The 27,382-nt window shown below is 45.8% G+C and overlaps 1 protein-coding gene across 2 annotated transcripts; it reads right to left on the reverse strand.

Annotated features, from left to right (window-relative positions):
- Positions 1–1,203: 1,203 nt before the first annotated feature.
- On the reverse strand, positions 1,204–27,363 carry psma8 (proteasome 20S subunit alpha 8). 2 transcript variants are annotated; one of them, XM_041190299.1, is made up of 7 exons: positions 27,213–27,363; positions 22,163–22,289; positions 17,277–17,401; positions 12,136–12,258; positions 9,142–9,261; positions 7,434–7,496; positions 1,204–2,476 (listed from the first exon to the last, which is right to left on the reverse strand). In XM_041190299.1, exons 1-7 carry the CDS (start codon positions 27,309–27,311, stop codon positions 2,384–2,386), a joined length of 750 nt encoding a protein of 249 aa, XP_041046233.1. In that variant the 5' UTR covers positions 27,312–27,363; the 3' UTR covers positions 1,204–2,383. The 2 variants fall into 2 exon arrangements, with proteins under 2 accessions (XP_041046233.1, XP_041046232.1); XM_041190298.1 differs by lacking the exon at positions 27,213–27,363 and adding an exon at positions 26,157–26,354.
- Between the last annotated feature and the right edge of the window lie 19 nt (positions 27,364–27,382).

Here is a 27,382-nt window from a genome sequence, read left to right on the forward strand (position 1 = left end):
CTGAGGCCACCTATCATTCCTGTCACAATGTCTTTCTTTGTCCCATACAATAACCCCATAACCACTGAACTTGTGTCTCCTCTATGTTGGAGACACCAAACACAGACTGGGTGACCGCAAGCCTGACCCAGACCTCCCTATCGCTTGCCATTTCAACACTCCACCCTGCTCTCATGCCCACATGTCCGTCCTTGGCCTGCTACAATGTTCCAGTGAAGCTCAATGCAAAGTGGAGGAACAGCATCTCATCTTCCGACTAGGCACTTTACAGCCTTCCGGACTTAACATTGAGTTCAACAGCTTGAGACCATGAACGCTGTCCTCCATCCCCAGCCCCCTTTTTTCCATAGTCAGTTTTATACTTTTTTATTCTTTTTTTAAAAATATTTTCATTAATTTTTTTGCCCCACTCATTTTCATCATTATTTTTAAAATTTATTTCCATTTTCATTCATTGTTTTATCGCCAGCTTTTAGCCTATTTTCGAAGTTTCTGCCCCCACCCAATCCCCACTAGGGCCATCGGTCAATTTCTAGAGTGCTTACCCTGGTCCGGCCATTATCACATTTTGCTTTCTTAATATCACCATTAGCACCTCCTTTAGTGCATACAACCACCATTAATAACCTTTTGTTTATGACATCTTTTGCCATCTCTCCTTTGCCTCGACCTATCGCTGGCCTTCTATCCAGCTTCAACGGTACCAACCGCTTAATCTGTATATATTTCACATCTCTACCTCCCTTTAGATCTGAAGGAGAGTCATACCGACTCGAAACTTTATCTGTCTCTCTCTCCACAGATGCTGTCAGACCTGCTGAGTTTTTCCAGCATTTTTTGTTTTTGTTTGAACTTTTGACAGACTCGGAACTGTCACAGACCCTACACTCAATCCGCAAAGTGCAAGTTGAATTGCCAGCACTGAGCGCCTCGTGCTCATTTGCAAAAACTCCTAGCAAATCCCAAGAAAAGCTGTGCTCCAAACTGTGCAGGGGCAATTTGCCACACCACTATTCCAGACACTCAGCGTTGTCACCTACCATTTTAACAGCTGCTGAATCATTCAAAGCGTGAATCGGCTCTCACTTACTGATGGTTTGCCTGCAATTATAATTCTTCAATTGGCAGACTGCACAAAGAATTGTTTAATGAATTCGTATAAACAAATTAAAATTTTCAAAGAGAGTCCTGGAGTCATTGACATCCTGCAAGCAAAATTCAATATTTATTTAAACCAATGCACAATTGTAACAACAACTCAAAATGTATGCACAGCAAAAGTGTGCCGATCACTAAATTAACACTAAAGTTAACAAACCATACAACCTTCCAAGTTTTGAAATACTTTTTTTGTAAACAGGCATAATACTGTGCTTTCTTTTGAGATACCATTTAAAAGGCTGACGCTACAACATTACGTTATCCCCATCTTTCTCCCTTCTTCAACTGAAGGTCGTGATTTGGGACAGAGTAGAGTTCCAGATCGGTAACATCTCTGGAAACCCTTACCCAAATAGTGTTATTTCCCTAGTGAATACTGGCTGTCTATTTGTTCACTCATTTACAGCACTTTCAATAGCAATCACTGGATAGCTATAAGAAATGTGCGCCCAGGCTAATTTCCACCCCTTCCCAGCCAGAGACAACTGCAATGCCCTCCAACAACAGGGATAATCGAGCTCAACACAGACTGGGGCCTGAACACTGATGAGCGTCTTGTCTCAGTGCATTTGGCCACTTCATCAGGGAAAGGGGGCAGGAAAGGAAGAGAGATCCTTTTAATTTTTTTGTCCCCATCACCACCTTGCTGAGGTCAAATCATGTTGCACAGCTTCCTGCTCACAATCGTTCAGCTCCTCATTGAACCTTCAGGAGGGCTCTGATTTCTTTTGCAAGCCTTCACGTATAGCCTAATACTTATCACTGCAGTTCTCATTCAATATAAGGGTCAGGACTAAGACCATTTGATGCAAATGAAAAGGAGCTTGCATCTTTATTGTATCCACATCACTGACAAACCGTCTTTTGTTCGTTAAAAAAAGGTGAATATAATTAAACTACAGCTTCCTGGTATTTTTACACAGTGATGAAAATGTCCCGTTGGAGCACCTTTTTATTCAGTCTTCAGATGCCATGAAATGTAGTTACCTGATCACATTCAGATAAGGGTTCTCTGATGGGCTGCTGCTAAGAGCAGTATTGGCTGTGTCTCGCCCCCAGGGAGTTCAGCCACACCACAAGTGCAGGCATCACAGGAGGGGTGAGCAAGGAAGAGGGAAAATTCAGCCTTTAATGTTTTGCAGCACTCCACGTGCCGTTTGGATCAAAAACTAAAGTCTAATTTGCAGCATTAACAAAGTTACTATTTCATTTCTTGTAAGAATTAGGTTTTCTTTTGCTTTTTCTTTTCAGTTTCTTCCTCCTTTTCCTTTTCAATTTCTGCAACAAGGTGTTCAATTTCTTTTGCATCTAGGAGCTGTGGAAAGGAAATATGGCATCCTTAGTTACAACTGAATAACATAAATAGTAGTCACTTTACAATATTATGCAGAGGACTGCACCACCTTCTGTTCCAAAACAGTTTTCGCTGCTGTCGCTGCACTGTCGCTAATACGAGTGATAAACACCAGATTAAGCGATTCAAAATCTAATCCTGCGGCTGCAGACCTTCAATCTTTATTCGGTTCAAATACGACCTGCATGTTTTATAGAATCTTAAACTGGTTATGGCATAGGAGGCCATTCGGCCCATTGTGTCAGTACCAGCTCTCCGCAAGAGCAACTCAACAAGTCCCACTCCCCTCCCCTTTCCCTGTAGCCCCTGCTGATATTTTTTCTTCTTCTTCAGATTATTATGAATTCTCTTTGGAAACTAGGCTGGTTCCGCCACACACTTGGGCAGCGCACTCCAGATCCTAAGCTCATGCTACGTGAAAAGGCTTTTCCTCATGTCTTCAACGCTTCTTGAATCTTTGCTCTCTGGTTCTCGATCCTTCCACCACCGGGAACAGTTTCTCCCCATCGAATTTGTCTAGGCCCCTCGTGATTTTGAATACCTCCGCTCAACCAAGAAAACAGTCTCAGTTTCTCCAATCTATCCACGTGACTGAAGCCCCTCATCCCTTGGGGGGGGGGGGGGGGGGGGGGGGGGGGGGGGGGTCAGTGAAGCGATGGTAACATCACTGGACCAGTAATCCAGAGACCCAGGCTAATCCTCTGGGGGAATGGGTACAAACCCCACAACAGCATTTGGTGGAATTTAAATAAAATTAATTAAAAAAAATCTGGAATTGTGAGTTAGTTCATGGTGACCATGAATCACCGATTCTTATAAAAAAACCTTTTGGTCATTCATGTCCTTTAGGGAAGGAAATCTTCCATCCTTACCTGATCTAGTCCACATGTGATTCCAGACCCGCAGCAATGCGACTGACTTTTAACTGCCCTCCGAAATGGGCCAGCAAGCTATTCAGTTCAAGGGCAATTAGAGATAGGCAACAAATGCTGGCCTTGCCAGCGGTGTCCGCCATTGCAAGAAAGATTAAATTTTTAAAAAATTCTCGTAAATCTTTTCTGCACCCTCTCTCGTGCCTACACATCCTTCCTAAAGTGTGGTGCTCAGAATTTTTTTTTTTAATCATTCACAGGATGTGGGCTTCGCTGGCTGGGCCAGCATTTATTCCCCAACCCTCGTTGCTCTTGAGAAGGTGGTGGTGAGCTGTCTTCTTACACCGCTGCAGTCCATGTGGTGTAGGTACAGCCACAGTGCTGTTAGGAAGGGAGTTCCAAGATTTTGACCCAGCGACAGTGAAGGAACGGCGATATATTTCCAAGTCAGGATGGTGAGTGACTTGGAGGGGACCTTCCAGGTGGTGGTGTTCCCATCTACGTGCTGCCCTTGTCCTTCTAGATGGTAGTGGTTGTGGGTTTGGAAGGTGCTGTTGAAGGAGCCTTGGTAAGTTGCTGCAGTGCATCTTGTAATGGGTACACACTGCTGCTACTGTGCATTGGTGGTGGAGGGAGAGAATGTTTATCGATGGGGTGCCAATCAAGCGGGCTGCTTTGTCCTGGATGGTGTCCAGCTTCTTGAGTGTTGTGGGAGCTGCACTCATCCAGGCAAGTGGAGAGTATTTCATCACACTCCTGACTTGTGCCTTGTAGATGGTGGACAGGCTTTGGGGAGTCAGGTGGTAAGTTACTCATCACAGGATTCTTAGCCTCTGACCTGCTCTTGTAGCCACAGTATTTTTATGGCTAGTCCAGTTCAGTTTCTAGTCAATGATAACCCCCCCAGGATGCTGCTAGTCAGAGATTCAGTGATGGTAATGCCATTGAATGTCATGGGGCGATGGCTATATTCTCTTCTGTTGGAGATGGTCATTGCCTGACACTTGTGTGGTACGTGTGTTACTTGCCATTTGTTGGCCCAAACCTGGATATTGTCCAGGTCTTGCACTTGGACATAGACTGCTTCAGTATCTGAGGAGTCGCAATTGCAATTATCAGCAAACACCCCCATCTCATGCAGTGGTATTCTAGAGCTGAGATGACTGGCCTCCAACAACCACAGTCATTTGCTTTGTGCTAGGTATGACTCCAACGAGTGGAGAGTTTTCCCCCTGATTCCCATTGACACCAGCTTTTCTAGGGCTCCTTGATGCCACACTTGGTCAAATGCTGCCTTGATTTCAAAAGCAGTCACTCTCACCTCACCTCAGGAATTTAGCTCTTTTGTCTTGTTTGAACCAAGACTATATGGAGGTCAGGAGCTGAGTGGCCCTGGCAGAACCCAACCTGGTTGTCAGTGAGCAGGTTATTGCTAAGCAAGTGCCGCTTGATAGCACTGTTGATGACCCCTTCCATTACTTTACTGATTATTGAGAGTAGACTGATGGGGCGGTAATTGGCCGGGTTGGATTTGTCCTGCTTTTTATGTACAGGACACACCTGGGAAATTTTCCACATAGCCAGGTAGATGCCAGTGTTGTAACTGTACTAGAACAGCTTGGCTAGAGGAGTGGCAAGTTCTGGAGCACAAGTCTTCAGTACTATTGCTGGAATATTGTCACGGCCCATAGCCTTTGCAGTATCCAGTGCTTTCAGCCGTTTCTTGATATCGCGTGGAGTGAATCGAATTGGCTGAAGACTGTTATCTGTGATGCTGGGGACCTCCAGAGGAGGCAGAGATGGATCATCCACTCGGCACTTGTGGCTGAAGATTGTAGCAGATGCTTCAGTGTAAACTTTTGCACTGATGTGCTGGGCTCCCCCATCATTGAGGATGGGGATATTTGTGGAGCTTCCTCCTCCAGTGAGTTGTTTAATTGTCCACCACCATTCATGACTGGATATGGCAAGACTGCAGAGTTTAGGTTTCCAAATTATGTTGGTTATGGGACCACTTAGCTCGGTTTATCACTTGCTGTTTATGCTGTTTGGCACTCAAGTAGACCTGTGTTATAGCTTCACCAGGTTGACACCTCATTTTTAGGTATGCCTGGTGCTGCTCCTGGCACTCCCTCCTGCACTCTTCATTGAACCAGGGCTGATCCCCTGGCTTGACAGTAATGGTAGAGTGGGAGATATACCTGGTCATGAGGTTACAAATTGTGTTCGAGTACAATTCTGCTGCTGTTGATGGCCCACAGCACCTCATGGATGCCCAGTCTTGAGTGACTAGATCTGTTTGAAACCTAGCCCATTTAGCACCCAGTGCTAGTTCCACGCAACACAATGGAGGGTTTCCTCAATGTGAAGGCAGGACTTCATCTCCACAATAACTGTGCGGTGGTCACTCCTACTGACACTGTCATGGACAGATGCATCTGCCGCAGGCAGGTTGGTGAGGATGAGTCAAGTATGTTTTTCGCTCTTGTTGGTTCCCTCACCACCTGCCACAGACCCAGTCTAGCAGCTATGCCCTTTATGACTCAGCCAGCTCGGTCAGTAGTGGTGCTACCGAGCCATTCTTGGTGATGGACATTGAAGTCTCCCACCCAGAGTACAATCTGCACCCTTGCTGCCCTCAGTGCTTCCTCCAAGAGATGTTCAACATGGAGAAGCACTGATTCATCAGCTGAGGGAGGGCAGTACATGGTAATCAGCAGGAGGTTTCCTTGCCCATGTTTGACCTGATGCCATGAGACTTCATGGGGTCCGGAATCAATGCTGAGGGCAACTGCCTCCCGAACGTATACCCCGAATGTGCCACCACCTCAGTTGGGTCTGTCCTGCCGATGGGATAGGACATACCCAGGGATTGTGGTGTCTGGCACATTATCTGTAAAGTATGATTCTGCGAGGATGACTATGTCAGGCTGTTGCTTGACTAGCCTGTGAGACAGCTCTCCTAATTTTGGCACTAGCCCCCAGATGTAAGGAGGACTTTGCAGGGTCGACAGGGCTGAGTTTGCCATTGTCGTTTCCGGTGCCTGGGTCGAAGGCGGTTGGTTCATTCCTTTTTTGAGGCTTGCTTTACCTTTTCAGAGGGCATTTAAGAGTCACACGTAAGCCAAATCTCCTTCCCTAAAGGACAATAGTGGACCAGATAGGTTTTTACAACAATCGACAATGCAAGTCTCATGATGACTGTGAAACCAATTTCAGATTTTCTTAAAACTCAAATTCCACCATCTGCCGTGGTGGGATTCGAACCCAGGTCCCCAGAGCGTTAACCTAGGTCTCTGGATTACTAGCCCAGCGACAATGCCACCATGCCATCGCCTCCCTTGTAATATTCCCTTTGAGGCTGAACCAGTATTTTACAAAGGCCCCCTGTAATTTCCTTGTTTTTGTACTCTGTGCCTCCATTCACAAAGCGGGATCCGCTGTGCCTTATTATCCGTTTTCTCAACCTGTCTGTCCGTGTTCCAACTACCTGCGCACACATACCGCCCATCTCTCTGCTCCTGCACCCCCTTGAGAATTGCAACCTTTATCTTACATTGCATCTCCTCATCTTTCCCTCCAAAATCTATCACTTTTTACTTCTCTGCATTAAGTTTCACCTGCCACGTGTCCGCTCATTCCACCAGCCTCTGTCCATGTCCTCAAAGTCTATCACGACCCATATCACAGCTTACAATTCTTCCGAGTCTTCTGTCATCGCAAATTTTGAAATTGGACCCTGCGCAGCCAAATCTGGGTCATTAATACAGATAAAGAAGAGCAGAGACCCCCCCTGGGGACCCCCAGTGCATACCTTCCTCCAGTCCAACAAACAACCGTTCATCGGTATTCTAACGCTTCTCAAGTTAATGGGATGAGATTTGTTACAGATGCATTGCGGTATTCCTTCTGCACAAGTAACCCACAATACCAAGAAGTGTTTTCACTTCGCTGTACAGGATTCTCGGAGCAAGCTCAAGGGGTCGAGTGGCATCTCCCTGCTCCTATTTCCAATGTTCTGTACCACATCCAGGTTTTCCACCTACCTTGAGTGGCTGATTCCTCCTTATTATGGCCAGTTCAATATTTTTCCCGCCAGACTGTACTACCTAAAACAAGAGTAGAAATAATAGGTCATATTCAAAAGCAAACTATTGAGATAAAATGAAGCAAATCATACTTACTTCAATGTAGAAAAACTCTCAGTGCGCTCCAGAATTATAATCAAAAACAGGCCCACCTAAAGAATGAAATATTTGTGGAAACCACCAGAAGTGTGGTCGAAGTGGGTTTCAGCAAGCGTCTAAAAAGGAGGAATTGGAGACGCAGAGGAGCTGAGAGAGGAAATTCCAGAGCTTGGTTAAAATTATGGCTATTGATGATGGTACAAAGGGAGGTACAAACAGAATGAGGGGAACAGTGTGTTTGGGGGGGGGTGTCTGTGTGTTGCATTCTGTAGGGTTGGAAGAGGTTAAAGAGAGGGGACCATGAAGTGACTAGCAGACAGTGTAGGTTAGGGGTGAAGGACAAGCTCCTGGTTGATTAGGACGTGGAGCTTGTGAACAATCAAGTTCAGCCTGAGACTGTGGCCAGGGAAGAGGGGGTACAAGTCATTGGCGAAAATCCAGTGTTAGTGGTGGGAACTGAACACAATGGCACAGTCACATTGTTTAGCTGAAGGAAGTGTTTATTTCTGTGTTTTTAAATACAGAAAAGCATTCCAAACTCTGCAGTCAGGATAACTTGTTAGCTAGATGGTCGTAATTATTTTCCAGTCTCTCTCTTCTCTCCGTTTTCTTTCACTACCCTTAATTTAGTCAAAATCAACTTAGTAAATACGAGGAAACATTCTTTAGACTCCCAACTTTTGCTTGATATTTTCTGCTGGTCAGGGCCCTTACAGAATGATCCAGCACCAAAGGAGGCATTGGGCCCATCCTGTCTGTCCCATCCCCTTGCTCTGGCCTCAGAGCCCTGCAAATTTCTCCTTTTCAGGTAAATTTCCGATTCCCTTTCCCAAAGTTCCTCTTGAACCTACTACCATTCCGGCCGTGCTTTCCAGGTCAAAACAATTGTGGCCCAAATGCTCAGAGCATTCTTGAGAATCGGGTGAAGCCACTAACATTTTAACTGTCCACTTGCACTGATCTAGAATCTGAGAAAACGGTTGGGTGCAGGAAACTTGGATTTTCAAAATGACAAAGGGAAGGACTGTCTGAGGGATGGAAAAGAAAATACAGCAAATTCAGCAAACTGTCCACGTCGTTTAAAGGCCTGTTCCATACCTGCAGCCACTACGCACCACTATTTGAGAGACCCCCCCCCCCAAATATCTCTGAAACTTCAACCCACAACAAACATTTAACAATATCAGCAAACCAGCAGGTCTGGCAATGTTGCAAGTACCGAAGAATGCACAGCACAGAAACCGCCCCCTCACCCTATCCACGATAACTGGGAGCTGACAGCTTAATCGCAACCAGAGCCACTGGCGTACAATGTCAGGAGTAAGACAAATTTCATTTTAATTGCAAGATTTTTTTTTTTTAAATCCCCAGTTTTTAAAAACTGCGTTTCAGTCACTTCACAATTTGGGGCCAATGGTTGGTAGTGACTGAACACAGTCACATTCAGTTTTAATTATGGCATTCTAGGACTTTTACCACTATACATGGAAGATTTTGATGGTCCTGTGCCTTCTTTTTGCAAAGACTGTTAATCAGTCTGATCCTGACAACACTATATTTCACTTACTTCTAGTAAAGCCTTAATTGCCAGCTTGATGGTGTCATTGTCTGTTGCAATCGCTTCGTCAGTGTAGTTCTTTTCCAGGAATTCTCGGACTGTCTTGGCACTGCGACCAATTGCATTTGCCTGTTCAGACAACAATTATATAGTTATGTTCCCACTCCTTCAGCTGCGGGGTGCTCAGGTGGTCTTTTTAGAGGAAAAAAAAAATCACTTTCACATCTCAATTCGCTCCTTATACATGCAAAGGGATAATTTCTACACTCCAAAAAAAAAGGGGGAAGAAATTATTTAGATCATTATGGCCCATCTGAGCTTCAAGAAAACCCCAGGGTTAATGATTTGTAAACTACATAGCAAACTGTTCATACATGAGCAACCGCACTACCATTGATCAGCGGGTTAAACGTGCCACGTTAATGTAGCCGAATGGACAGCGGCCGCATCCCCAAAGATATGTTCTGCGGTGAGCGTGCTATCAGCACAAGACCAACATATCACCCACGCCTACAACACAAGGATGTCTGCGAAAGAGAGATCTGAGGTTGACTGGGAGCCCGTAGGAAGGGAAAAAAACATCAGTCGACATTGGGCCAATTCTATTCATCCGTGCCAACTGCAGAAGGGACAAGTTGGCTTCTCCAGTCACATTAGACGATGTGCAGTCCAGAAGTGGCATGTACCCGGGACCCAGTCGATCGTCTCCAGAGACAGACGGATGACAATAATAATAATAATGTGGCGCTGAAGCAAACGAACCAAGAGTTTTGTAGGTTTAATTCCCAGTCTCTACTGAACATTACAGGCGAAGCAACTTGGGGAGAGTACGTACACTTGTCCGTTAAGAGAAAATAAAATGTCAGGATTCCCACTTGCATTTGTCATTTAAAAGCCCTTTGTTCTGCCCTCAGATGGTGTGTCTGGCTGGGTGGATCCCAATTCATGATAGCCCACTGATATTCACGGGGCTCACATGTAGAAATAGCCATTTAGACAAGGTGCCAGAGGGTCAGCAACAGCTCAGTGGGCAGCACTGTCAACTCTTGTGTCAGCTCATGGGTTCAAGTCCAACCACAGAGACTTGAGCACACGAATCCAGGCTGTCGCTCCACTCCACTCCAGGACCGAGGGAGTGCTACGACGCCAGGGGTGCCAGCTTTTGGACGAGACCTTAAACCGAGGCTCTGTCTGTCCTCTCAGCTTGATGCAAGACATTACGTAGCCATCATACCAAAGAGGAGCAGGGAAGGGGTGGGGGGGATGCTGTTCCCCCTGGTATCTTGGCCGATATTTATCCCTCATACATAGCCACAAAAACAGGTTTCCTGGTCCTTATCGCATTGTTGAAAAAAAGAGACATGTCTAAGATTTTCGTCTTGCATTCATCAGGACACTCGCAAGAATACCAATATAAGGGGGAAAACAACAATTTACATTGTATTTGAAGAGACTGCTGATTGATTGGCAAGTGGTGTTGCCATGGAGAATGCACACCTGATGCTGACTGACAGTTAACTGCCAAGCATTGTTTGAAATTTAAACTAGGCAGCTTGACCTTGATTGGTCAAGGCATTGCCCCGAGGAATGAGTAAGCTAACGGCTGTCACTTATTTTGTTTAGCCGAAACAGGCACAATGCACATACACGTTCTTTCTGTCTGCAAAGAACAGAGCCCTGTGCATTAACACATATAGCTTCCAGTACACGCAATGTGCCACATTGTGAGCCCAACTGACAATCTTAAATTGGTTGTCACCCTAATTCTTAGCACATTGAGGATTATTTACCAAATGTTATCCATTGCAGAATCACATCTAATGTTGGACACTGTGTTTTGAGTTTTGCAAGCCCAGGCAACAGCCCATTGTGAACAGCGGCTGGGACATGCTGTTTGGTGCGAACCTGGAAAGGCAAGGTGTCTCAAAAATGGAGCAACAGGTGAAGCTAGCTGTTTCACGCTGCTACTATGCAGCAGCAACATGAGTGGCATTCACCTATAGCAGGATGCTGCAATCAAGCCAAAAAGACGTTCTGCCTTTCACACAGATGAGTAAAGTGGTATATGAATTTCAGTGTCAGTGTGATGCTAGGTATGCAGGCCATACATCCCAAAGACTGGCGGATTGTACCAAACAGCATGTCCCAGCCCCTGTTAGCAATGGGCAAGGTACAGACCGTACCCAACCCGCCCACGCTTGGAAAACTCAAAACACAGTGTCCAACATTAGATGTGATTCCACGATTGGACAACATTTGCTAATTAATCCTCAGCGTGCTAAGAAATACTCTGACATCCAACTTAAGATTGTCAGTCAGGCTCTCAGTGTGGTGCATTTGTGTGTACTGGAAGCTACGTGTAATTCACAGGGCCATGTTCTTTGCAGACAGATAGAACATGTACACACATTGCGCCTGTTTCAGCTAAACAAGTGACAGTCATTCACTGACTCATTCCTTAGGGCAATGGGCAATGCCTTGACCAATCAGGGTCAAGCTGCCTGGTTTAAATTTCAAAAATGGTTGGCAGTTAACTGTCAGTCACCATCAGTGGTGCATTCTCCATGGCAACGCCACTTGCCAACCAATCAGCACTCTCTTTACACACACAGTATAAATTGTTGTTTTCCCTCGATATTGGTATTCTTGCGAGTGCCACGATGACGGCAAGACGAAAAGCTTAGACATATTGCTTTTCTCAGTGATACTCAAGCATTGCTGTTTGTGGAAATTTGCTGTGTCTAAATTGACATTTGCCTACATTAAAACAGTAACTTCATCTCAGAGGTAATTATATCACTGGAAAGCACTTAGGGTGTCCTGAGTTCATAAAAGGTGCTATAGAAATTAAGTTTTGTTTTTGTTTCATTGCTATATGGGTCACTGTAAGCCAGTACTGTCCACAGCAGAGAAAAGGACAAGGGAAGAAAATGGAGGGAGAAAAAAAATGCGAGAAAGGATTTTATTGTTTACAAAAGAGACAGTAGAAAGAGAAACATTTACCTTCCAAGCTTGATATGTCCCAGATGGATCAGTCTGGTACAAACGTGGCGTGCCATCATAATCAAACCCCACAATCAATGCAGAGATTCCAAAGGGCCTTCGTCCATTGCTTTGTGTGTAGCGCTAAACAAAACATTAAAGTATAAAATTCATCAAACAATTGCATTTGTTAATTCTTTCTCGCTGCATACAAGTGACCAGCAAAACACTAGAGTAACGAGTATTGCTGCTACGACCAGTACAGCGAAATTGACAGGCAAATGCATGTGTTTGAAGTTCGGTGAAAAGGGGCTAACTGAAAAGGAATTTAGCACTGCAGCAAGAGAATAGAATTAATTACATTTTATTTGCTAAAAGCATGTTTTATTCTTTCTGTCACTGGATGTCAGGATCGCTGGCAGCATTTGTTGCCCATCCCTAATTGCCCTTGAACTGAGTGGCTTGCTGGGCCATTTCAGAGGGCGGTTTGAGAGTCAGCCACATTGCTGTGGGTCTGGAATCACATGTAGGCCAGACCAGGTAAGGACAGCAGATTTCCCTCCCTAAAGGACGTTAGTGAACCAGATGGGTTTTTACAACAATCAATCATAGTTGTAATCATTACCACTACTGAGACTAGCTTTCAATTCCAGGTTTTATTAATTATATTTAAATTTCACCAGCTGCCGTGGTGGGAGTTGAACCCATGTCCCCAGAGCATTAGCCTGGGCCTCTGGATTACTAGCCCAGTGATATCATCACCAGGCCACCCACCCCCGGCCCATGTATTGTTGAACATGGTATCTGTCTGCTCTCAAATATTTCCTTCAACCCACCCCTCCTCTTTTGCAAGTAGCAGGCACCAAGGGGAACGAATCACAAACTATTTCATGTCCAAGTTTTACGGGGATGCAGAACTCCGTCAACCATTCGCACAACATATAGGCAAAAATGATGTGCTTGCCAAAATAACATCCACCTCTCACAGTACCAGTTTTAATAAGTTTTCACCAACAGCAGGTCAAGACACCTTATATTTCGCTACTTAATAAACGGGAGGCCCCGCGATCCTGCTCCACCCATCAAGAAGACTGATCCTCTAAGTGGACTCTAATTTCTTGCCCTATCCCCCTATCTCTTGGTTTCCTTAACGTCCAAAAATCTGTCAAACTTAAACACACTCATCAATGGAGTAACCACAATCCTCTGCAGTAGAGAATTCCAAAGATTCACAGCCTTCACAGGACATGGGTGTCGCTGGCTGGGCCAGCGTTTATTGCCCACCCCTAGTTGCCCTTGAGAAGGTGGTGGTGAGCTGCCTTCTTGAACCGCTGAAGTCCATGTGGTGTAATAACACCCACAGTGCTGTTAGGGAGGGAGTTCCAGGATTTTGACCCAGTGACAGTGAATTTTGATTGAACGCCATCTTAAGTGGTCCACCCCTATCCTGAGACTCCAGCCCCTAGTTTAAGACTACCCAGTCAGGGGAAGGCGGTGGCATAGTGGTATTGTCACTGGTCTAGTATTCCAGAGACCCAGGGTAATGCTCCGGGGGGCCCGGCAAGTGGTGAAATTTGAATAAATCTGGACCACGAAACCATTGCTGATATTTGTAAAAACCCATCTGGTTCTCTAATGGAAGGAAATCTGGCCTACATGTGACCACAGGAATGTTGTTCACTCTTAAAAATGCCCTTTGAACAAGGGCAATAAATGTTGGCCTAGCTAGCGACACCTACATCCCATGAATGAATTAAAAGAAAAAAGAGACTTTCCACCTAACGTGTCAATGATATGAATTTTATATTTTTCAAATCCAGAGAATCCACTCAGTCTTCAGAGGACAATCAATCTGGTGAATACCCTTTGCACCCCCTCTAAGGCAAGGATATTTTTAGACCATACTGTACACATAGATCACCAGGGGTGATCTCAAGAAAGCCCTACATAATCGCAACAAGACTTCCTTACTCTTGAGCTCCAACCATTTACAATCAAGGCAACATACCATTTGCTTTCTTAATAGCTTGCCAGAACTGCAATTCCAGTAAAAGAACATCCAGGTCCCTCTGCATACCAACGTTATTTCTTTTCCTCGTACCAAAGTGAATAATTTTACACTTCCCCACATTAAACTCCATCTGCCACCTTCTTAGCTGATTACCTCACCTGTTAATACTCCTTTGCAACCCTCTACATCCTCCTCACAGCTGACTTTCCCATCTAGCTTTGCATCAGCAGCAAACTTAATTACATTACACTCAGTCCCACCATCTAAGTCACTGATACAGTTTGTAAACAGTTATGGTCCAAGTGGTAAAAGCAAAAAACTGCGGATGCTGGAAATCCAAAACAAAAACAAAAATACCTGGAAAAACCCACCAAGTCTGGCAGCATCAGCGAAAAGGAACACAGTTAACGTTGAGTCTGAACGACCCTTCAGCATTTCTGTTGAAGGGTCATTCGGACTCGAAACGTTAACTGTGTTCCTCTTTGCAGATGCTGCCAGGCTTGATGGTCCAAGTGGTGATCCTCCGAGGCACTCCAGTAGTCACACCCTGCCATCCCAAAAATAAATGACCTGTTTATTCCGACTGTTTTTTGCCCTTTAACCAATCCTCAATCTATGCTAACTTAATATCCCCAATCCCTTGAGCCCTAATCTTGAGTAGCAAAGGAGGAGACAGTGGCGAGTTGGTAATGTCACTGGACTTGTAACTTAGAGGATAAAAGCAAAATACTGCGGATGCTGGAAATCTGAAAACAAGAAAATGCTGGAAAAACTCAGCAGGTATGGCAGCATTTGTGGAGAGAGAAACTGAGTTAACGTTTCGAGTCCTAATGACTCTTCTTCAAGCTAAAGAGAAGTAGAAATGAGATGGATTTTACACTGGTGAAGAGAGGGGGGAGCAAAACAGAAGGTCAGGGATAGGTGGGAGATCAGGTGAGATTAACAAAGATGTCATGGACACAAGATAAAGGGAGTGTTAATAGTCGTGTTAATGACTAAAGAATGTGCTGATAGTGGCATAAAGCTACGAGCAGAATGTTTCAATAGCAGAACAAGGTAGAAACGAGTGACAGATGACCCTGTGGGGTGCAGGGGTGAAAAAGGATGAAAAAATATATAGACTGAAATAAAAAAAATGAATAAATAAATTTAAAAATGGATGAAAAAAGGGGTAAAAATGGAGGAGAGTGTTCATGGCCTGAAGTTGTTGAACTCAATGTTAAATCCTGAAGACTAAAAGTGCCTAATCAGAAGATGAGGTGTTATTCCTCCAGTTAACGTTGGGCATCACTGAAACACTGCAGCAGGCCAAGGATGGACATGTGGGCATGAGAGAAGGATGGTGTGTTGAAATGGCAAAGCAGTCACCCAGTCTGCATTTAGTCTCCCCAATGTAGAGGAGATTGCATTGGGAGCAGCGAATACAGTAGGCCAAATTAAAGGTGCAAGTGAAGCACTGCTTGACCTGAAAGGAGTGTTTCGGGCCTTGGATGGTGAGAAGGGAGGTGGTCAAGGGGCAGGCGTTGCATCTTCTGCATTTGCATGGGAAAGTGCCATGGGAAGGGGATGATGAGTTGGGAAGAGTAGGTCTGGGTGTCACCGAGGTAACGGTCCTTATGGAATGCATGACAGGAGTGATGAGGGGAAGATGTGATTAGTGGCAGCATCATGCTGGAGTTGGCGGAAATGGCGGAGGATGGTCCTTTGAATGCGGAGGCTGGTGGGGTGAAAAGTGAGGACAAGGAGGACCCTATCATGGCTCTGGGAGGGAGGGGAAGGGGTGAGGGCAGTGGTGTGGGAGATGTGTCAGACACAGTTGGGGGCGTTGCCAACCACAGTCGGGGGACGGGGGACGGGGAACGACCCTCGGTTAAGGAAAGAGAAAGACATGTCAGAAGAAGTAATCTAGAGGCCCAGGCTAATTAACAAAATGTGCAATGAAATGCTAGTCTCAGTAATGGTGCCATGAGAGCCATCATTGATTGTTGTAAATACACATCTGGTTCACTAATGTCCTTTAGGGAAGGAAATCTGCCATCCTTAACTGGTCTGGCCTAGATGTGACTCCAGACCCACAGCAATGTGCTGGACTCTGACCTGCACTCTGAAATGGTCCAGGAATACACTCAATTCAAGCGCAATTAGGGATGGGGCTTGGTCTTGATGGCCACATTCAAGGAATGAAAATAAGCAACCTCTTGTATGGTACTTTATTGTATAGTCCTCTTCTACATTCACCAGTTTCCCTTTCTCTATCCTGCTACTTACACCTTCAAACGAAAACTTTAGTAGGTTTGTCAAACACAATTTCCCTTTCGTAAAACGGCGTTGACTATACCGAATCATCCTGCAATTTTCCATCAGCTCCAATTTCCTTTACTGCAGTATCAAAAGCTTCCAGAAAATCGGGTTGAAATTAACCTTCTACAGGATCGCTAAGTGGGCGGTAGTGAATCACTACATGGTTGATATCGCACTGTACTGAAGGTCAGTTTCACCCACCCCTCCCCGCCAAGCTCCATGTCTATTAATTTCCTTTTATCCACTAATTGCTCTCGCTGAAATCCTATTGACCCTCGGACATGACTTCCAGTCAGAAAGTGTGCAAGATTATGACAGGTTTGGATCAGATAGAATAGGAAGAAATGATCCCATTAGCTGACGGTACAAGGACTAGAGGACACAGGTTTCAGGTTTTGGGCAAGAGAGGCAGAGGGAAATGCGAGGAAGATCCTTTTTTTAAGTAATGAGTGATAACGTCCTGCAACTCGTCACCTCCAAGGGTGGTAGAAGTGGAGACAATCAATGGTTTCAGAAGGAAGCTGGATGGACACTTGAGGGAAATGAACTTGCAGGGCTATGGGGATAGAGCAGGGGGAAGGCGGGCTGACTGGGTCAATCTACACAGAGCTGGCATGGACTCAATGGGCAGAATGGTCCTTCTGTGCCATAATGACTCTAAAGTTATGCTGACTCCCTACATTGGTCTACATCTTTCTGGATGCTTCATTATTTCATCTTTCAGGGTTTTCCCCAGTGCAAAAGACGTCAGGTTCACTGGGTTATCAAGAGTTATATTTATGACCTGTTGCAAGTTTAGATTGAGTTTTACTTCTCTGGCAGGCAGGGAGGAAAGATGATGCGCGTTTACCTGCTTCAAAGTCGCAATGAAACGCGTGATGTACTCAACAGTCACCGGATCTTCCACAGTAAGTTTATGACTTTGACACTCCACTCGGGCTCGATTAATCACTATCCTAGCATCAGCAGTTAGACCTGAAATTAAAAGCAGAATTAATCAGTCAAGCAATTTTCCCGGCTGTGTGGCGATTTTAACTGTTATTTGGCAGCTCATGCACAGAGACATCACGAGCAATAAAAGTTCCACATATCAGAGTGAATTCAAATTGGTTCAGGTATTGCCATCAAAAACATTTAATCACATCAGGAAATGAAGGATTTATAGATTTGGACCAAGCAAGTAGAAATTCCAAAGTTATACTCTCTGAATTCAGTGAGTTGCACCTAACAAACATGTTTTGAATGCCAGCATTTCAGTCTACCTTATGATTACTTTTAAATATAAAGTCCAGACAAATCAGGGAGTCTTATTAGTGAATTTACATATCATACAATAAACGCTGCTTCAAAGGTGTTGCACATCTCCATGCTGCAGTTGGACAGTTGTGAGATGCTCTGTTTTGCCAAATGTGACCTTGTTTGCGATAATTTTTTAAACTGTGCATTTTGAATAATATACAAAAGATAGTCTGCACATATTAATCCACAACAGTGCAAGGGAAATATTAATCATTTATAAAATTAACTGTTGTATAACTACACAAGTAACACCACTGTAAATGTAAAGTGTGTTACCAGGCTGGAAGGTACTGCAAAAAAAAAATTAATGAAATCGTATATTCATAATAAACATTGTTTTTTTATATATAAGTCACATGAAGAGACTGAGCACTTGCATAGGATGGAAAAAGCAGACGGGTCCATATAATCACATTCTCAACATCTTTTAGATTCATTATTTCTGTCGAGCTAATAATTGAACAAGAAAAGTATGATTTAGCTTGGCAATGTCCTGAGCAGATCACACGCTGTTAAATAATATTTTTCAGATTAAACAAGTACACATGGGTAAAAACAAAAAACTGCGGATGATGGAAATCCAAAACAAAAACAGAAATATCTGGAAAAACTCAGCAGGTCTGGCAGCATCGGCCTAGAAGAACAAAGTTGACGTTTCGAGTCCTCATGACCCTTCAACATAACTAAGTAAAAATAGGAGAGGGGTGAAATATTAGCTGGTTTAAGGTGATGGTGGGGGGAGGTGGTGGTGGTGTGTGGGAGGAAGAGAAGTGGTGAGGGGGGTGGTTGTAGGGACAAGCAAGCAGTGATAGGAGCAGATAATCAAAAGATGTCACAGACAAAAGAACAAAGAGGTATTGAAGGTGGTGACATTATCTAAAAGAATGTGCTAATTAAGAATGGATGGCAGGACATGCAAGGTACAGATAGCTCTAGTGTACACATGGGTGCTGGGTAGCTGCTGACTTATTCACATCGGCACTTTGTATGCAGGCATTATAACTAATCATTTCATAACAATCGGTGTGTTTTTTTTTGTCCATTTAACATGATAGGTTTCTTTCAGGTTTGATTTTTAGTGGGTTGGTGGAGGTGCAGGGTGGGGGGAGAGGGGCGGTGGTGAAAGAGAAATAGTGAGAAAAAATTTGAATGGAACATGTCAGGTAAATTTGGAGAAAATCAACAAAAGGAAAAGCTCCCACACTGATTGTGCATCCTGACCTTTAGATTACTAACGAAACAACTTCTGTTTGCAACCATTACTTTTCTGTGGCTCCCGGCTGCTTCAGGGTTTCTGGGTGAAATGGGGGGAGGTGACAATCTCAGATCGTGGCATTGCAAGGCCCAGCAGTGAGCTGGGGCCCTGTCTTTTCTGGGAGGTCCAGGGAAAAATATTCCTGCTCCTCCAGGGTCAAGCAAAATAAAACCTAAAAGGGAACGGAAGAATATGGGGATGGAATGGGAAAATGGAGATGAGATAAAAGGTCAGTCATGATCATACTGAATAGTGGAGCAGGCTCGAGGGGCTATTCCTATTTCTCATGCTCCTTCCTCAGCCATTTTCCCTTAGAAAGATCGCAAGTTAGCCAGCTGCGCCCTCACCTTTAAAGAGGCAGAATGCACTTGGTGCAGGATCAACCCATTTATGCTCAGCAAGCCTCCCTTGACAGCACCTTCCAAACCCACGAGCTCTACCACCTAGAAGGACAAGGGCAGCAGACACATGGGAACACCACCACCTGCAAGTTCCCCTTCAAGTCACCCACCATCTTGACTTGGAAATATTTCGCCGTTCCTTCACCGCTGCTGGGTCAAAATCCTGGAACTCCCTCCTTAACAGCTCTGTGGGTGTACCTACACCACAGGGACTGCAATGATTCAAGAAGGCAGCTCACCACTACTGTCTCAGGGACAACTAGGGATGTGCAAAAAATGCTGGCCTAGCCAGCATTACCCAAACGCTGTGAAATAAAAAAAAACTGAAAAATATTGCAATGGGGGGTGCTGTAACAGGTGTGGGACAAAACCCTGTTGGCTTGTTGAAGCCACCCGCTTGTTTCATGCAAGCAGGTTCTTCCTCCATTCCCAGGGTTGCCTGAAAATTGCGTCCCACCCAGTTTCAAATACTGTCTGCCTCTTTTCTCAGGCAATAATCGAGCATTCATCTGTTGAAACTTGACCCCCAGAGGCAAACTTCACTTCAATCTTAGGTTTCTCATGGAAACCGTCGTGAATCTTTGGAATTCTCTTCCCCAGAGAGTTGTCGATGCTCAGAGTACATTCAGGGCTGAGAGAGACAATTTTTTAGTCTCTCAGAGAATCAAAAGGAATGGGGAGTGGGTGGGAAAGTGGAGTAAAAGCAGAAGATCAGCCATGATCTTACTGAATGGCAGAACAGACTCGAGGGGCTATTGGGTTTACTCCTGCCCCTATTTCTTATGCAGAATCCAAGGTTATTGTTATGCAACAAATTTCACTTTCCACAATGATGCTGATAGTAAAAATAAAAGGTGGCTATGCCAAGAGTACAGTTTTTGATCTTGAGTAATAAAGCAACGTTTTCTGCAAGCAAGTACATAAACTGGAGGAGTGGGTTATACAGCCCAGCTTACCCTGGCCCATGAGGGACAGTAGTTGGCCCATGCAACATTGCAGTAATTCCTCACGCGAGTGTCTTTGGCCCAACTACATTCCACTTGCTCCGTCAATTACCCTTCCACCATCAAAAGGTCACGATCACAGACAATTGCAAAGTGTTAAGTCATGTTTACAAACTGCGTGATAATGAAGCAGCTGGGAGGTACAACAGTATGCTAAAGGTGCTAGATAAATGCAAGTTGGTGGATTGGTAACCGAGAAACCTGGACCAATAACCCAGGGAATCCAATTGCAGACTGCACTTTGGTAATTGAGAATTTGATTTTGGTTTAAAACAAAATCCGGAAACATAGAGCTGACACCAGTAAAAGGGACCACGAAGCTGTCAGATTGTCATTAATACCCAACTGATTGACAGAAGTCCTTTAGGGAAGGAAACCTGCTCAGCTTACCCGATTTGGTTTATGTGCGACTCCAGTCCAACACTGTGGTCATAACTGCTCTCTGACATGGCCCAGCAAGCCACTCGATTGTATTACACTGCTACAAAGAACAAGAATGCAGTTCATGAAGGCAGCCCACTAACATCATCTCAGGGCAACTACAGGTGGGCAATAAAAGCCAGCCTTGCCAGCAAAGTTCAGGCCAATAACTTTTTTGCCACCTAAATGCATGGGTTTTAATAATAATAGCCTTAAACAAGACGCTCCAGTCAGCTCACCTTTCCCAAGTCCCCCACAATCAACACCTGCAGGATTACTATTGACCGAAAGCTTAATCAGTCCATGGTTACAAATGCATGGCAGAGGCAGGGTATTTAGAGGCAAGTGGTTCACTTGCCAACACCTCAAAGCCCCTCCACCATCTACAATGCTCAATGTACGGAACACTCAACACTCACCTGGATCGGTGCAACTGTGACAATATTCATGAGGCTCTGTGCTGTCTAGGACACAGCAGTTCACTTAGAGAGTGTCCCTGCCACTGGACTCAATATTCACTCCCTTCATCAGCAAGTATGCATGATCTACAGGAATCACTGCAACTCACTCAGCTTATCTCTCCAACACCTCTTCCCCTCTGCAACCTCTACCACGAAGGTGGACGAAAGCAGAAATGTTGTGGAAAAACTGCTCAAGCCACACACCATCCTGCCTTGAACATTTATCACCATTGAGTTTACTGCTGCCGCCGATTCCATTAATTAACGTGGAGTTAAAATTAAACTCAAGTCCACTGTTGTCAGTGTCTGTTTTGGTCACTACATGAGGGCAACACATTGGTCGGTTTTCATTCCATCAGGCACCACCCCAAGTGTTTTGTGGCTTCCTCAGAATGCTCATCAACAGGCTAGGTTTTCAAATTGCCATCCATTGTGGATGCAACTCCCACCTCTCCCTGGGAAAAGAGCAGATGAACAACCAGCTCTGGAGAATCGGCACAATCGCCATGTTCTGATTGAGTGAGAGCAGAGCTGAGCTGAGCTTCTTGGCTTTCTTTATGTCTGTCATCAAGATTCTTCTGGAACATGATCCACTTGTACCCTCCACCTAACTGCTGCTGCTGCTGAAATTTTTCCACAGCTTCCAGTGCATTGAGCACCAATTCGAATGTGAGTTATTTTTCTGGTAAAATGAAGATACAAGACACCTAAAGACAACAATTACAGTTGTCATCACCAGGCGAGTCAAGCTCGAGGCTTTCACAGAATCACAGCCAAAAACGATTTACTAATGAATATTTCTTTGGCATAGTCTGCACTTTTTAGCTAGAAATGCAAAATGATCACAGGCAATTAGTTTGTACTGAAAAGCAGAAGGAGGAAATCTCACAGCGTACCTGCAAATGCCATGCAGACATGGTCATCAAGTGCACAGATTTTTCTCACTGTTCGTTCCTCCTGAAGTTTTGCGACAGACTTTTTCTCCACACCGAGGACAACTATGTCTTTACCTCGAATCCCAACCTTAAAAAAAAAAATTTGTAACATGAAGTAAAAGCAAACGAGTAAATACAGGATGTGAAGATCAACATAAAGTAAGTAACTGAAGGGAAAATATTTACAGGGCTACACGAAGGAGTGGGGGAGGAAGTGGGGCTAATTACAGGGCTACAGGAAGAGTGGGGGGAAGGGGGGAAGAGAGACGGCTAGTGGAATTAATTGGATATAATTTCACCAAAGAGCTGGCGCAGGCATGATGGGAAGAATGGCCTCCTTCTGTGCTCTATGGTTGGACTAACTTGGGTCTTGGGTCAACTTTATTCACTCATTCAAGGAACGAAGGTATAACTGCCAAGGCCAACATTTGTTACCCATCCCCAACTGCACATATAACTTGACATATAACTGAGAGGCTTCCTGGGCCATTTCAGAGGGCAAGTAAGAGTCACCAACATTGCTGTGGGTCTGAAGTCACATGTATGCCAGTAAGGACTGCAGGTTTCCGTCCCTAAAGGGCATTAATGAACCAAATGGGGTTTTTCCTAACAATCTAGTGGTTTCAAAGTCACCATTATGGATAATAACTGTTGTCCTTATAAACTTGGAAAATTCAAGATTTATTTAATTAATTGAACCTAAACTCCCTAACTGCGGTAGTGGGATTGAAACTCGTGTTTCTGGATCATTACTCCAATGACATAACCACTCTGTACTGAGTTTACAAAAACCAGCAACATGGCAAACATCCATCACTGTCTGCTTTTATTAACAATTTTGCTAATGCTCAGTCAGAGGATGAGAGGGGATCTCATATAAAATTCTGACAGGAATAGACAGACTGGATGCAGGGATGATGTTTCCTGTGGCTGGGGCGGGGGGGGGGGGGGGGGGGGGGGGTGGGGTGGTTTAGAACAAGGGGTCAGAGTGTCAGGATATGGTGTAGGCCATTTAGGGGCTGAGATGAGGAGGAACTTCTTTACTCAGAGGGTGGTGAACCTGTGGAATTTTCTACCACAGGGGGCCAAGTCACTGAATATATTTGAGGAGGAAATAGATAGAATTCTAGACTCTAAAGGTATCAAGGGGTGTGGGGAGAGAGCAGGATTATGGTGTTGAGAGAGGGTCAGCCATGATCATATTGATTGGTGGAGCAGGCTTGAAGGGCCGAATGGCCTACTCCTGTTCCTATTTTCTACGTTTATAAGGTCAACAGTTATTATCCATAAAATACACAATGTGTTATTTGCTGCTGATGGGATCCTGTCTCCTCTTTTCAGACCCAAAAGTCTAATTAAGTAAACAAACCCTCAAGTAGTTCAGTGTTGAACTTGTGGTTTGGTCAGGGAACTACGGAAATGTCATTCTGCTTGGAATTTTCAGACACAACACTGAGTCTTAAAATGGATTTGAATCCGTAAAAATAGGATCTCATTTACCCTTCCAGGAGCTGCATTTTTAATATGTTACTAGGGATTGGCTGGTGGCACTTATAATGCTCAAAGGATGACCAAGAACACTACACCACAAGAAACACAAGGCTCTAGTTTGCTGCTGCAGCATACTAGGTGTGCTAGTTTGACATTGCAAACTCAAAAAAAAAACATACATTTATATACTACATCTGAGGGCATCCAGAAACACCTGGCAGCCAATGAGCCACTTTTGAAGTGTCACCAACTTTGGTAATGTACAAAACGAAGCAACCAATTTGCGCACAGCAAGCTCCCACAAACAGCGATGTGATAATGGCCAGCTAACCTGCTTTTGTTTTGAATGACGTGACTGAGGGATAAATATCGGCCAGGGCATCGGGGTCCTTCTTCAAAACAGTGTCACGACATCGTTACATTTGCCCGAGAACAGACAGCAGTTCAACGGCACCTTGAACAGCGCCTGCACTCCCTCAGTTTTGGAACTGGGATGCCATCGTTGATTTTTGTGCCCAAGCCCTGGAATGGGACTTGAACCCAGAATCTTGCAAACTCAGGAGGTGAGGGGGCTGCCAACTGAGCCACAACCAACATAGCAACGTTGGTGTAAAAGCAAAACACTGCAGTTATCAATTGCAACTGTGACTACAATTACAGAAGTAAATGCAGGTCTGTCCTTCTATTTTTGACAGAAGGGTCAGGAACCAGAGGGCAGATTTAAGATAATTGGTAAAAGAACCATGGGGATGGGGGTGGAGGTGGGAGATAAGGTGGATTGTTTCTCGCGTGGCAAGTGATGACAATTTGGAATGCGCTGCCTGACAGGGTGGTGGAGGCTGATTCAATAATAACTTCCAAATGGGACAATTATCGGAAGGGAGAACATTTTCAGGGCAGCAGGGAAAGAGCAAGGGAGTGGGATTAATTGGACAGCACTTTCAAAGAGCAAAATGTTGGTGTGGAGGGAGGCGTGCAAGTGAGCAGGCAGGTGCAGCAAGCAATCAGGAAGGCAAGTGGGATGTTGGCCTTTATTGAAAGGGGAGCGGAGTGCAAGAATAAAGAAGTCTCGCTACAATTGTACAGGGGTTTGTTGGGGTATCTGCAGCGGTGCGTACAGCTTTCGTCTCCATATTTAAGAATATACTCCATCCAAGGTGGTGAAGCGAAGGTTCGCTGGATCAGTCACTGGAATGAGAGGCCGAATAAAATGGTCTTATTTCTTTCTGGAGTTTAGGAGAATGAGAGGCCATCTGATTGAAGCCTAAAAGGTTGGGAAGGGGCTGGAGAGGGTGGACACAGAGTTTGTCCTCGCTGGTCAGGGGACATGGAAACACAGTCCCATGGTAAGGGGCCGGTCGCTTAGGGCTGAGACCAGGAGAAATTTCCTCACCCAGAGGGTGGTGAATCTTTGGATTCTCTGCCCCAGAGGGTTGTGGAGGCTCCATTATTCAGTGTGTTTACGGCGGGCTTCAAGGGGCGCTCACGGCCGGCTTCAAGGGGCGCTCACGGCCGGCTTCAAGGGGCGCTCACGGCCGGCTTCAAGGGGCGCTCACGGCAGGCTTCAAGGCGCGCTCACGGCAGGCTTCAAGGCGCGCTCACGGCAGGCTTCAAGGCGCGCTCACGGCAGGCTTCAAGGCGCGCTCACGGCAGGCTTCAAGGCGCGCTCACGGCAGGCTTCAAGGCGCGCTCACGGCAGGCTTCAAGGCGCTCTCACGGCAGGCTTCAAGGCGCGCTCACGGCCGGGTTTAAGGCGCGGTTACGGCAGGGTTTAAGGGGCGTCTACGGCGGGGCTTAAGGGGCGTCTACGGCGGGGCTTAAGGGGCGTCTACGGCGGGGCTGAAGGCGCGTTTACGGCGGGGCTGAAGGCGCGTTTACGGCGGGGCTGAAGGCGCGTTTACGGCGGGGCTGAAGGCGCGTTTATGGCGGGGTTTAAGGGGCGTCTATGGCAGGGATAAGGCGCGTTTACGACGGGGTTTAAGGGGCGTTTACGGCGGGGTTTAAGGGGCGTTTACGGCAGAGTTTAAGGCACGTTTACAACGGGGTTTACGGCATGTTTACGATGGGGTTTAAGGGGTGTTTACGGCGGAGTTTAAGGCGCGTTTACAACGGGGTGTACGGCGTGTTTACGATGGGGTTTAAGGGGTGTTTACGATGGGGTTTAAGGGGTGTTTACGGTGGATTTAAGGCGCGTTTACGGCGGAGTTTAAGGCGCGTTTACAACGGGGTTTACGACGGGGTTTAAGGGGTGTTTACGGCGGGGTTTAAGGCGCGTTTACGGCGGAGTTTAAGGCGCGTTTACAACGGGGTTTACGACGGGGTTTAAGGGGTGCTTACGAACGGGTTTTGGTCTCTCGGAGATGGGGGGGGGGGGGGGTCGGGCGGAATCCTGGGGTTGTAGCCCGAGTTCAGCCCTGATCCCGCCGACTGGCGGAGCCGGGAGTCCCGCCCCCCCGGTACTTACGGCGGTGGAGCCTTTCTTCACCGCTTCTTGCGCGTACTCCACTTGGAAGAGGTGTCCGTCCGGCGAGAAAACGGTAATGGCTCGGTCATACCTGGCCGCCATCGTTTCAGGGCCTGTCGCCGGGGCCGCCGCTCCTCCTCCTCCCGCCCCCTCCGCGCGTCAACCGGCTCGGCCCTCAAACGCGCAGAACCCCATCACGCCGCCAACGCGCACGCGCAGATTCAACCACATTGTCACTGCGCACGGGCGAACTCCACCAGTCGCCCACGACGCACGCGTCGATCTCGTTCGGCACCGCGCACGCGTCAACTGTGGGCGCTCGTGCGTCACCTGAAGGCGCTCATGCGCATGCGCCCGTTTTTTTTCCCTATGAGGCGTTAGGCAACGCGTCGGGTTTCACCAATTCCATCCTGGATTTGGGGAGAAACATCTAATTTCATTGTTTAGTATCAGCGAAAAACAACAATTAAAAAGCCTACTACTAAGCAGTTTCAATTTAATTTTAAAGATATCCTTTAAACTTTCGCTTGCTGCTCTTGAAGCTTGCCCTGGAATAGTTTTTAAATCCCTTCCTTTTTGGAAACTAACCCGTTACATTGGTTTGCGCTGGTCTGGCGAGGAGGGGAGGGGTTAGGGCTTAAAGTTGGAAGGAACCATATCTCAGAGAGAGGGGGGGGTGTTTGATAAACTCCGGGTTCACAAATACAGGACAGTTTGGCGCCTTCTACTGCCATTCCTCTCATCTCGGAGGAAAAATGATTAACTTACTGTTCCAGCACACAAACATCAGCCCAGCTAACTTCACTATGGAGCCTATATCAGGGGAAACCCCCCCCCTCCTCCTCCTCCTCCTTTTCCTCCTCTGACCTGCACCAGGTTCGCTGCGAGGGAATGAGCCATTGTCTGGGTTACCCGGGGGGGGGGGATCTGAGTTCAACCCAGCAGACATGGGGGCTTGGAATGGTTAACTTCATGGATCAGTAAAACACACAGGGGGGCACATCAATGGCACACGTTAATATTTCACCCCATTCCAACTCTCACTCGCTGCTTTACCTTCTGCAGCGATTGTTTGCAGTGGCACCACCTCCATCCCCAGCTGTAGTCTGGCTTTGGTGTAACTGGCTGGAGTTTCAGAGGGAACTCTTCATTCATTGATGGGGAGATTCTCAGCTCAGTGTTAAATCAGAAATTGCATCCAAATACAGCACTGCCTCCCCTAGTTA

Source organism: Carcharodon carcharias, chromosome 6, assembly GCF_017639515.1.
Source record: "Carcharodon carcharias isolate sCarCar2 chromosome 6, sCarCar2.pri, whole genome shotgun sequence".
In the NCBI taxonomy this organism is placed as follows: Eukaryota; Metazoa; Chordata; class Chondrichthyes; order Lamniformes; family Lamnidae; genus Carcharodon; species Carcharodon carcharias.